The following is a 13,177-nucleotide window of genomic DNA, read 5'->3' as shown; positions in this document are numbered from 1 at the left end:
TGGTCATGATAATAACTATGAGAAGTGGTGTTTAAATTGTCTTATTCATCAGTGACAATTCGTATCAGTGAACAAAGTAAAAAAAATCGTGGTAGTCTAGAGTTATGAAAGTCAACTGGCAGGCTCACTCCAGTGAACACACATCTGTAGCTGGTATTACCCTGTTTCTGCCTCTGTGACCAACGAATAACCCATACCTAAGACTCATTCATGTCTAGACCCAACTCAGCCTAAAATAACCTCCGCCTAACCCTACAGAAGATCAACAAATGGCTTTGCTCAATGGGATGGTGCCTGACCAGCACACAACTTTCGTTACTTAAATAACCAATAAATATAGTTTTGGGTTTAAAAACATTTTTCCCCAGCTTTACTGCAGTACCACTAACACATAACATTGTATAGTTTTGGTTTTCATTTCAGATTTTGAATGGTAGTTTCATGTTTTGACAGGAGTTCTTTCCAACTCCATCCCTCCATTTTGCCCTTAGTCAGCTTGCACATTTTAATACTGCTAAAACTACTTTCTAGATACTCGTTCTCTCAAGATTGCTGAAGCTCCTTACCTCATATTCTCCCTGACATAGCACCCACCCCCAGTTTTATTATGAGAAGTGACTTTACTTTGCATTGTCTCTGCAGGTAGTAGAACTGGTCACAAAAAGGAAGATCTGTGGTTGACAATGTAAAATTTTTGAAACTACAAAACTGAAATGTAAATCAACTATGTACATGAGGAAAAGAAGTAAACTCACTCTCTGGAAACTTCAGTTCATTTTAGATAAATGTTTCATTTTCCTAGGAACTTCAAATTGCCCAAACAGACAAAAATAAAGCTTTACCAGAATTAAAACTAAATCCATAATAAGCGACAGGATGAATAGTAAGTTACCTGCTAATGTTGCTGCTGCAGCCAATCCTGCTGCAGTATATGGATCAGTCCCTGGAGGAGCAGCACTAATAATATATGGATTTGGCACAAATGCAGCTGGAGCAAGGCCTGCTGAGAATACACCAGCTGTATTTAAAAAGGGAGAAATAATGAGTGAAAATGTAAAGTATGATTTTCTTCATTAGGTAAAATAATTTCTACACTGAATTTGGAGTGGGGGAGGAGAGTGTGTATAATGGTTCAAATTCTGACTGAGTGACCTCGGGCATGTAAACACAACCTGACTCTAAGAATCTTTGTTTATGAAATAGGTGTATCACGTCTGAAGATTTTTGTGAGAATTAAATGAGATACTGAATGTGAAATGACTATACAGAACTAGCGCAACAGGCACACAATAAATGTTGAGAGCTAGAACTACTACTATTCAACAATAGTTTTTCATTCAATCTTTATTAAGCTATATTACGAGCTAGGGATTCAACAGTGAGGAAGACAGATACAATCGGCCCTCACAAATCAATCCATTTAATGAAAAAAACAAACAAGCAAACTGGCAATTAGAATATAGTATAGTAAGTGCTATGGGCAGAGAGAGAAGGGTTATTTAAGCTTCAGAAGGAGTGGGTAGGATGAAGTGGGGCTACAGGGCAAGCCAAGACAAAACGAGTCATAATTAGAAGGAAGACATACTTCCTGGGTTATGTTAAGTAGTTTGAACCTTACCCCGAAAATAAAAGAAGAAAAGTAAAGGGCTTTAAGCAGTATGGTGACTTTAAGGCCACTTCTGCATTTAAAGTATGCCAATGTGATTTTAGTAAAGGCTACGAAAGATTTTAAAATATTCATTTGCAGTACTTATTAGAGAGACAAGACGACTGCGGGTATCAAGGAATCACTGTGTATACCATTTACCATAAGGTACTAACTGCCAGAGTTGTCTCTCTGGAAAATAATGGAGACAAGTTGAAGGTGAGGAAATAATAAAAGGGGTGTGTTTAAAGTTAAAAGAGCTCAAAAAGGTTCAATTTAAAAGATGATTAATGGGGTGCCTGGCTGACTCAGTCAATAGAGCATATGACTCCTGACTTGGGGTTGTGAGTTTGAGCCTCACATTGGGTGTGGAGATTACTTAAAAATAAAATCTTTAAAAATAAATAAGAAAGATGATTAAGAAGGGGGAATAGGAATATAAAGTGGACATAAATAACTTTAAAAAATTATTCAAAAGGAGCACTTATCTTAAAATCTAGACCTTAAAATCAAGGTACAGAAACTTCATTCTACACTATAGCAGTTTTTTTTTTAAAGATTTTATTTATTTATGTGACAGAGAGACAGCCAGCGAGAGAGGGAACACAGCAGGGGGAGTGGGAGAGGAAGAAGCAGGCTCATAGCGGAGGAGCCCGATGTGGGACTCGATCCCGGTACGCCGGGATCACGCCCTGAGCCGAAGGCAGATGCTTTAACGACTGCACTACCCAGGCGCCCCCACTATAGCAGTTTTTAAATGTTTTGACCGTGACCCACAATAGGAAATGTATTTCACGTTGACCTAGTGTCCATACATACATATACATGCCACGAAAATCTCAAAAAAATGATCCTTATGAAGTTCCAACATAACGTGTTTTCTACTTAATTTATTAATTTCTATAAATCTATTTAATTTCTAAAAACAGTGGCCATAACCCATAACACTTATTTCATGCACAGGCACAAAAAAGGAATTTGAAAAAATCTGCTTTTAATAGAAGAATTAGAAAGTTCAATAAAATCCCTGCACTATTTAAAAAATCATTTGCTCAGAGTTGCATCCTTAACTACACCCAAGGGCAAAGGTTTCAAGATTTCCTTCTGCCATAAATTGTCTTTATCACAGCAGAAAACAATGGTTGTAGCGGTATTCATGTCCACTCATATCACTACAAAATCTCAAAGTCAAGATGTAATCTTTTTATATTTCATATTTTATGATTTAAAAAGATTCCTTTTAAAATCTCAAATACTACTGGAGCATATAAAATGTGAAGCCAAAGTCCTCATGTACCCTTACTGACCACTGGTTTATATCCTTCTAAATTTTCCAATTTTAGAAATAATTTTAACATAGCTTTTCTCCACATTTATGTTATAAAGCAGATACGAACTTTCAGATATTTGAAAAACAAGAATTAGTTTGACCTAATGGATACATATTGAAACTTCTGTTGAAAAAATGTTTCTCGCGTGTTTTAAACTCACGATTCATTTAAGAAATATTGACGACATACTACACATCAAACAATAGGCTTGTGTATTTACAATAAATATATACATATTTGAATGTTTGCACATACATGTATACATACAAATGTTTGTTATCTGTGTGTTTATACATGCACACAGGTATAAATATACATTTTTAAATGATCACACACACACACGCAGTCACACATTTTATACTATAGGCTATAATGATACTTTAATATGCTTTTTTCACTTGCCAGTTAACCATAGGTCCCTTTCTAGGACAACAGATAATCTATCAGGTCATTCTTTCTAATAGATAGGAGGAATGTGATTTAATCAGTCTATTACTGCTATATATTCAGATGGTTCACTATTTTTTGTTATAAATAACAGTGCTCTTATTATGCTTTAAGTACACAGGGTTTCTGCGTTATCACTGTATCTTTATGAACATTCACATAAATGGGAAAATATTTATCAGTTCTTGGTCAGCATTTCCATATTACTCTCCAGGAAAGTTGTACCAATTTATATTCTCATCAGAGAATGAGAATGCTGCCACTCAGATTCCTACCAAAATTGGACATTACCCAACTTTTTAAACAGTTGTCAATCTGAGAAGTAAAATAAAGCATTAAGAATTTTTTTTTTGTTTGGGGGCGCCTGGGTAGCGCAGTCGTTAAAGCGTCTGCCTTCGGCTCAGGGTGTGATCCTGGTGTTCCGGGATCGAGTCCCACATCAGGCTCCTCCGCTATGAGCCTGCTTCTTCTTCTCCCACTCCCCCTGCTGTGTTCCCTCTCTCGCTGGCTGTCTCTCTGTCACATAAATAAATAAAATCTTTAAAAAAAAAAAAAAAAAGAATTTTTTTTTGTTTGGGGCACCTGGGTGGCTCAGTCAGTTAAGTGTCTGCCTTCGGCTCACGTCATTATTTTGGGGTCCTGGGATAGAGGCCCACATCAGGCTCCCTGCTCAGCGGGGAGCCTGCTTCTCCTGCTCCCTCTGCCGTTCCTCCCACTTGTACTTTCTGGCTCTGTGTGTCAAATAAATTAATAAAATCTTTAAAAAAATTTTTTTTGTTTGGTTTTGGGGGTTCCTGGGTGGCTCAGTTGGTTGAACGTCTGCACCTTCAGTTCAGGTCATGATCTCGGGGTCCAGGGATCAAGCCCTGCATCATACTCTCTGCTCAGAGGCAAGCTTGCTCTCACTCTCAAATAAAATGTTTTAAAAAAATTTAAATGAGAAAGATAAAGTTATGTCTCTTTGATAGACAAAGAACCAGAGATTAAAACAAAAAAAAATTTTTTTTTTAAATATTTTATTTATTTATTTGACAGAGACAGCCAGCGAGAGAGGGAACACAAGCAGGGGGAGTGGGAGAGGAAGAAGCAGGCTCCTAGCGGAAGAGCCTGATGTGGGGCTCGATCCCAGAATGCTGGGATCACACCCTGAGCCGAAGGCAGACGCTTAACGACTGCGCCACCCAGGCGCCCCAAAAACAAAGAAAAAATTTTTTATAAAGATTTTATTTGAGAGAGAGTGTGCGAGAGCATGAGCAGGGCAGGGAGAGAGGTAGAGGGAGAGAGACAAGCAGACTCCCAGCTGAGCAGGGAGCCCAAAGTGGGGCTCAAATCCCAGGACCCTGAGATCATGACCTGAGCTGAAAGCGGACTCTTAACCTGCTGAGCCACCCAGGCTCCCCTCTTATTTAAATTTTTAATCTATCAGGAAGAGGACCCAATTATATCCAATCTATTTTCCACATATATTATTTTATCATTAATTTGAGATGTCAAGTAAATTAAAGTCACCATTGCACACTAAACACACATACATGTACATATATCTAATGCAAAGTGTTCTTGTCTACTATCTACTTGTATACACCTAGGCCAGGACCACACAATTTTAATCACTGAAAATAGTAACTTCTGAAATATGGTTGAGTAGGTCCCCCTCTTTCCACTTTAGTTTTCCATTAATTTTCTCGTTTTACTTTTCTAAGACAAACATCAAAAACAAACTTTCAAGTTCCAAAACAATCCTACTTGGATTCCAACCAAGAATACATTAAATCCACAAATTAATTTAGGTGAAGTGACACCTTTATAATGTTGAGTTTTCTCCCAAAGTATGTGTCCACATTTACTCGAGGCTTCAGGAAAAGCTAGTCTTCTGTGCCTTGCATATCTTTAGTTACTACCTACTCCACTCCTTAGCTTCTAATTCCTCGCCTCTGCCAAATACTGATTACTATGGGTTTAGTGTTCTTGGAGATTTCCTAAGTTTTATTCTCCAGTTCATTTCATGCTAGGTGACAGTTACTCAATAATGAAGCCCACCTAGGTCTTTTTACTTACAAGACTCTGAAATGGTCGATTTTCACAACATTTTGTTGTTTCAAGACCACTGATCTTTGATGGCTTAAGTTCTTTATCTCCTAAGATTGTGAATCAACTTTTAAAGTTCTTTCCAAAACTTTAAGGTTCTCTTATTTCTACATCTTGGGTGTAAATTCTGTTTGTTACATGACTGACTGCTTTCCAGCTGATCTTTCTTGTTTGCACCTTGAATTTTGTTTGTGATGCTCTGACAGATTCTCTTATACTCACCTGTCCATCAGGTGGCATCAAGATTGCCAACTACACATCACAAACGTAAGTCTCCAAACCAAGTCTTACTTGTATCTGTAACCTGGGTGCTCTTATCACACATGGTTAGCGTGACTCAAACTCCAATCCTGGTAGCCCACAGATCCTCTATTTGTTTGCCCTTCTTACAGCCCTCTGCAGGCTATACGGTTTATTTCTGATTTACTCCTATAGATTATGTCTCAATTTCCTATACTACAAAAATTTCCCAACCATCTAAACTACCCTTTTTCTTTTCTCTTTCTCTCCCTTTTCAATGTAGATGTCTATTGTTTTTTAATTTTTATTTTTTTTTAAGATTTTATTTATTCATTTGAGAGAGAAAGAGAGAGCAATAGCAGGGGGAGTGGCAGAGGGAGAAGCAGAGTCCCTGCTGAGCAGGAACCCTGATGTGGGGCTCAATCCCAGGACCTGGAGATCATGACTGAGCTGAAGGCAGACACCCAACAATCTGAGCCACCCAGGTAACCAAGATGTCTATTTAAAAAAAATAAAAATATACTGTATCTATTGTCTCTTTCTGGCCCAGTCCATGAGCCAAGTCCAGGTTGCTACCTATTTTTATATAAACTAAGAACAATTTTAACATTTTTTAATAGTTGAAAATAATAATAAAATAATTTTCCAACACATGAAAATTACATGAAATTCAAATTACACTGTCCACGGTAAATTTTTATAGGAATACGGCCATCACGTCATTTAAGGTTGCTTTTGTGCTATAACAGCAGAGTTGAGCGGTTGTGACTGAAATCATACGGCCTGCAAAAATTACAATATTTCCTATCCAGGCCTTTATAAAAAAAAGTTTGTCAATCCCCATTCTAGAAGAATCTTCTAGAGCCACACTATTACGATAGTTACAACCACATATAGCTACTGAGCATTTGAAATATGACTAGTCTATTGAGATCTGCTCAAAGTGGAAAAATGCATACCTGATTTGAAAAGCTTCATATGAAGAAAAGAATTTAAATTTCTCATTAAGTTTTATATTGGTCACATTTAAAATGACATTTTTGGACATAATGGGTTAAATACTATATTCAAATTAATTTCACCTATTTCTTTTTACTTTTCAAAAATGTGGCTATAAAAGCACTTAAAATTCTACGTGGCACATATTATATTTCTATTGCACAATGCTGTTCTAAAATGGCCAAAAGATGACTAGGCAAACTTGGATAATAAGACTGATGGTCAACAATGAACTATGGAAAAAAGATTAAAAGGTGGAGGTAATTTTGGTAAATTATGCTTAGAAATATTTCCATTTCTCGGGGTGCCTGGGTGGCTCAGTCGTTCAGCATCTGCCTTTGGCTCAGGTCATGATCCCAGTGGCCTGGGATCGAGCCCCGCATCGGGCTCCCTGCTCAGTGGGAAGCCTGCTTCTCCCTCTGCCCCTGCTTGTGTTCCCTCTCTCGCTATCTGTCAAATCAAATCAAATCAAATCAAATTAGAAAGAAAGATAGATAGATTGATTTCCATTTCTACTCAGGTTTTCAAATTTATGTGAGTGGTTTCCTAGATAGCTTCACAAAAAACTTCAGCCAAGTTTTAAAAGACGACAGAAGTCAAATGTTACTTCAAATACTCTAAGGTATTAAAAGGGGGGATAGTTCTAAATTCTTTTTATGAAGTGATCATATTCTAAAATCTAACAAAAATGCAAGAAAACACACAAACTTAAAGACAAATTTCATGTACACATTACTGATGCAGACATCCTAAATAAAACATTAGCAAATCAAAAGAGCTCGTTAAGAGATTAAACACATTGTTTATTCCATGAACACAAGAAAGATTCAATTAGAAAATATACTCACAGAATTTAGTATTTTCTAACAAAGAGCTTTCATAGATAGCCATTTAAAGATTTAATAAAAGATAGGAGACCATTTACAATGACAGCGAAAGATAACTAAGAACAAACTTATCAAGAAATATTCAAACTTACATGATAAAAACTTTAAAGCACTGATAACACAAAAGCAGACTGGAACAAAAGTAAAGATACACCATGTCCTGGTTAAAATACTTAATGTCATAAAGATGTAGATTTTCCCAAAGTTAATTTAAAAATTTAAACCCAATCTTCTGGAAGTAAATACGCAAATTCTAAAGTTCATATAAAAAAGCAATTACGAAGAGAAAATTTAAAACTTCAAAAAGGAAAAGCAAGAGGTATACTAGCCTGTTCACATATTAAAATGTACCATAAAGCCTTAAGAAATAAAAAAGGGTTATACTAGTCTGTGAGTACACAGGAATTGCTACAGTTCTTTTCTTTTTAAAATTTTACTTATTTGAAAGAGAGAGAAAAAGAGAGAGCACACGTCCGCACAAGCAGGGAGAGAGACAACCCCAAGCTAAGTGCTGAGTGTGGAGTCCTACAAGGGGCTCAATCTCATGATCCTGAGATCACGACCTGCGCCGAAATCAAGAGTCAGATGCTTAACTGACTGAACCACCCAGGTGCCCCAGGAATCATTACATTTCAGTAAGAAGGACTAGGTATAGGGATAAAGGAAACTGGGGGCAAAGAATGCATGCTGCTATCAGAAGCCATCTAGAAATGTGTGGTCACCTTTGATTAAAACCAAAAAAAATCTGGGACCTAAGAGACCTTCTGGGATTGACACAGAACAATACAAAAGTAAGGGAAGAGAATCAACTTAGTATATCACCCTCCCCACCCTGCTTCCATGGATTATGATGTGGAGAATATTCACACCTTTTCCAACTAGGAAATAAATTAAGGTCGGCTAAAATCGGGCACAAGAATGGTTACATAAATCTACATGTGATAAAATGATGTAACACTATACATATACATTTACCAATGTCATATTCCTGATTTGGGGACTGTACTATAATTAAGATGAAGCTATATAGGGAAAGTTGGGTGGGGAACCTCTCCTTGCAACTCCATGTGAATCTGTAATTATTTCAAAATAAAAAGTTAAAAAGCAAACGTAAAACCCCAACATGGACAACACGTACCAATGCTTTAGCAGTTAACAAATGTATAATTACAATAATTCACATTAAAGGCTAAAGGTCAAAGACCAAATAATGAAGTTAAGAAAATATTTTAAGGAATCTTCTTGGAAATCTGATTTAAATAACTACATTTGAATTTCCAAGTGTTTGACTCTCTCAACTTCACACAGAAAAAAAAAACTTATGTGCTGACACCTTTCATCAAGTTATAGATTTTTATTTAATCAAGGATACAATAATCAGAAAGTTCTTCCCTAGTTATCTTTAGTCTTGCCACATAATTACTCTTTGATCTCAATGAATTCTAAAACGTAATAACACCATTCAGTAGAAGAAAAACGAAGCATTCTAATAAGCACTAACACAAGACTTTCTAACAGTCTCCTCTAAACGGTAAGTCACGAAGACTCACCTATATGTGGCTGCTGCGCTGCAGCTAACGCGTACTGCTGCTGCTGAGCGGCGGTCAACTGCTGAACTGTTAGTGCATTCGTCCTCTGAAAGAGCTATCAGAGAGAACAACTATTAGTCTCAACACATTTCATTTCTGTTTAGAAAGCTGTGAAGTGTATTTTAAACAATCACTTTCTGAACTATAAGAACATTTTGTTTATAAAACATATAGTATTTAAGAACACTCCTGTTATTCAGGTGAATGCCTCACAGCACTTCAGGCTATACCAGTACATAGTTAAGAGGAGCTTCATTAAAGGAGGGTCATGCTTTACCTGCTGCTGGGAATTGTAGTCAAAAAGGCCTACAGTAGCTCCTGAAGAGTCCATGGGTACCTGATTACCAGGATAGTCAAACTGTAAGGAATCCAGACCAACTTGTTCCATGGCATCCAGATTCTGAGTTTCAGGATTTGAAAATTCTTCAACAAGTGGTTTATTAGCTGTAGGATTAGCAAGAGGCCCCAATCCTTCTGGGGGATTAGTACTGGGGCCCAGGCGCTCAACTACTTCAGTTGGAGAGGCTTGACGACTTCCAGGAGTACGACTATATGAAGAAAACAGAAAGGCTTTATGAGTAAAAGAAGTCAGTCACAGCTGGAATGGGAAAGTAGGAAAATCATGAAAAACAAATGGTTATAAAATACAGAGGGTAAATGAGGGACCCAAGGTCACAAGCCACTCCACTTCATCATTTTTCTTCTGTCTACTCTAACTTCCTCTCAAGAACTGACATGGTTTTGTTTTTTTCTATTACTAACGATCATGCTCTCTAATTTGAATAGCATAAAGATATAACTCAATTTTCCAGATAAGAAAATTGGACAATATCACAATGTAGGCTTAGACTACCCAGAACTTTTCTCAAATCACAGACAAAATGAATAGTAAGTATAAATAGTAGACTATCAAGTGACAAACATGGGAAGACTCGAAACCAAAACCCACCTACCATACTCTCGTCTTGCCCACCAGCACAGAATTTTGCCATGATATCTTGTTTAATGATGGCTAGAAAAAAACAAAACTGGCCATAAAGGATAGCCTTCATGACTTGAGTGTAAAATGTGGGATACAATGGAAAAGGACATGAACTAAGACGAAGGCTGACTCTGGACTCTGTCTTTAAACAGGATTTTGAGCAACATCTTCCAGGCCTCAGTTTCTTAAATGAGATGAAGACATAACCTTCTTGTGCTTATTGTTTCAAGTAAGGACAAAAAATGAAGTGTGAAAAGCCTCTATGACAGCTCTCCAAAAACCATCTTTATCACACAAAATTGTTTCAGTTTAAATCATTAGAAAGATTAAAAATTTTTAACATATTTACCAAGAATTAAGTATGCCCATCAATTAAAACTATACTTAATATAAAACAGCAACTTCCTGTACTAACAAGCCTCTTTAATTTTCTCAAAAAATTTATTAAGCATTGACTCTTCTCTTTTTATCAACATCCTTCATGGTCTAAACCTTATTTTTACTTTATTTCTAGACATAATCTACCCTCATTTACAGTGTTTTTTCTTCTACAGAAATATTTTATGCAAGACCTTTTCCCTCACAAGAAATAAGTTTGTTCTGAGGAACAGGAGTTCATGTATATGCAAACTAAGTACATTAAGTAAATGACAGTAACTATTTTACCTGGCTTTCAGTGCCAGTTGTTAACACGTACGTAACTCTGCCCCCAAGTTCAGGAGCTTCACATCAAGATAAATTTGCTAATGTATACAGAGCATTTTACAAAGTAATTACTTAATGAAATTACTTAATTGTAAGAACTGGTTTCCAGATATTTAGTTGAACTTACATTTTATTTAAAAATCCACTACTATTCTTGCAACATGTAGAAGTTCTAATTCCTTTCCCCTTTAATCACACCTAGTTTTTCATGTGAATATTCAAATGTTTTTCATTCAGAATATATGGGAAGAAAAAAAAACCTGAAAGCATCTTTAAAATTAGCCTTTTAAAATAAAGTCTACTATAGTTCTTCCCTTCCTTTAGTTCTACACTCCAGTGATTATATACTGATGCTGTATCAATTAATGTACATATTAGTGATATGTCAGCATAGTGACCATATGGCCACAGCTACTAGTCTGAAACACTTCTACACTATCAAGTATAATAATGTATCTAAAATATTCATAAACAATTTTAAACGTATACCCCAAATTTAATGGAATAAAATTAGAATGCTAATAAATGTAAAAAGTTCATATTAATATGGAGAAGCATAGCCTTTCATACAAAGAAGTCTAATATAGCAACAGAGGATGTAATAGAGAAAAGGCATTGCGCTATTAAGTGGTGCTATTTTCTTGCTATAGTTAATGGTGTATTAACACTTCAATTATAAATGCATACTCTGAAGGGCTCATAATCAACTCAGTTTCAAATACATGCCCTTGACTGAAACTCAGATTAGGTAACTGCAGAAAAGTAAAATCAGGATAAAGTTCTAAAACAAATTGAAAAGCATTAAATTTATTTCTTATCAAAGAGGTTTACTGGTTTTGGATGCTGTTTTGCACTTAGATACAAATGGCACTGTTTTAAGAAGCTTTTCATAGTTAAAGGCAATAAATGTAAAAGCATACCACCCACATATATGGTTATACTCGGTTAACTGAGATTCCATAGTTCACAAGATCTCAAAGAAAGAGCTCATTTTCAGGTATAAGCCCCAAAGCATCTGACTAATGAAGTATGAAGTATAGGAACTGAGTGTGAAGAAACAACCCCCTAGTATCTAGGTAAATGTACACTGCCTAATCTGAGACCAAAGCTAGAAGAAAATACTTATTTAATTGTCATAAAGAGACAACTAAGAAGTTACAACATAAAGAATTCTAAGCTTAAAGCTAACTTTCTGAAGTCTCTAGTATGTTCCCTACTTCCTAATTTCAGGAATATTAAGTATTACCATCAATTTACATATACTAAGAAGAAAGGTCACAGCTCCTAAGCTGATAATGTTTCCTCATTTCCAAAATGAAGAGTTAGATGGGGGGGGGGATACAATACAGGGATAGAAGGAAGAGGAAACTCCACAGAAAGGTGCTCAAGAGCAACCCCAAAAGGAGTTTGCTAAGAAAAATCAGATTAAACCTAAAATTCACTAAATTTGAGCAGGGAGGAAAAAGTTAAAATTTAGACTACCATATTAGCAGAAAGGTAACAGCAACTTCTAACATTACTCCTTTAATGGAATGCACTGTTTTAGAGACTACTTTGAAGAATTTTTTAAAAAATGGTTCATAATCAACTAAACACTCCTTATGAAAAAAATTAAATCTTCTTCTGGATTAACACAAGGTACAAAAGGAAATAAAATAAACCCAAACTGGAAAATGTTTAAATCAATCACATCAACTAGTAGTAATCATCCCTAAAGAGATATGCTTTTCTTCTTGAGAAAGTTAAAGTCTTACTTAAAATCTTTGCAATCGGCATCCATTCCATTTGGCAAACCTCTGCCATTTATTTTAGAATCATCATCATCTCCTTGTTTAAGATCTCTGTTTTGGTCCTCCTCAAATGGAGAAGCCTTGCCTTTTTGATCTCCTTTCTCAGGTCCATCTGTTTCAGCATCTCTAGTGCCCTGAGGAAAAAGAATCTGTTTGATTCTGAATATTTAATAGAACACAAAAAAAAAGGCACCATAAGGTGACCTAAAACTACGCTATAGTGCACGTAAACAATAAAAGCATTTTATCTTTAGTTTAATTTTGTAATCAACTAATTTATCAAAGGCCAAAAAATTGAGCACAGAACAGTGATTTATAACAGAAGGGCTAAGGCAACCTTAACTATAGCGGTGCTGGAAAAGCAGTAACACCACAGACAAGATTAAAATTCTACTTAATGCAGATGATTTTGTTTAGTTACTTTCACATCAAGCACTACCATGAATAAGCAATTTTAATCTTGCAAATTATGTT

The 13,177-nt window shown here is 36.0% G+C and overlaps 1 protein-coding gene across 7 annotated transcripts in view; it reads right to left on the bottom strand.

The window, feature by feature from the left end:
* Window positions 1-13,177, bottom strand: part of PUM2 (pumilio RNA binding family member 2) — a 96,509-nt gene that overhangs the window by 50,536 nt on the left and 32,796 nt on the right. For all 7 annotated transcript variants that reach the window (XM_087863843.1, XM_045813468.2, XM_045813469.2 and 4 more), the window contains 4 exons: window positions 12,668-12,837; window positions 9,504-9,774; window positions 9,188-9,281; window positions 893-1,018 (listed from right to left, as the gene is read on the bottom strand). In XM_087863843.1, coding sequence (XP_087719969.1) covers window positions 893-1,018; window positions 9,188-9,281; window positions 9,504-9,774; window positions 12,668-12,837 — 661 coding nt within the window. The remainder of the gene's footprint in view (window positions 1-892; window positions 1,019-9,187; window positions 9,282-9,503; window positions 9,775-12,667; window positions 12,838-13,177) is intronic.

The sequence above is a fragment of the Ursus americanus genome, chromosome 7 (genome assembly GCF_024610735.1).
Source record: "Ursus americanus isolate L20-20 chromosome 7, mUrsAme1.1.p, whole genome shotgun sequence".
Classification (NCBI taxonomy): domain Eukaryota; kingdom Metazoa; phylum Chordata; class Mammalia; order Carnivora; family Ursidae; genus Ursus; species Ursus americanus.
The sequence above is the reverse complement of the archived record's forward strand: the minus strand, read 5'-3'. Positions and strand labels throughout refer to the sequence as shown.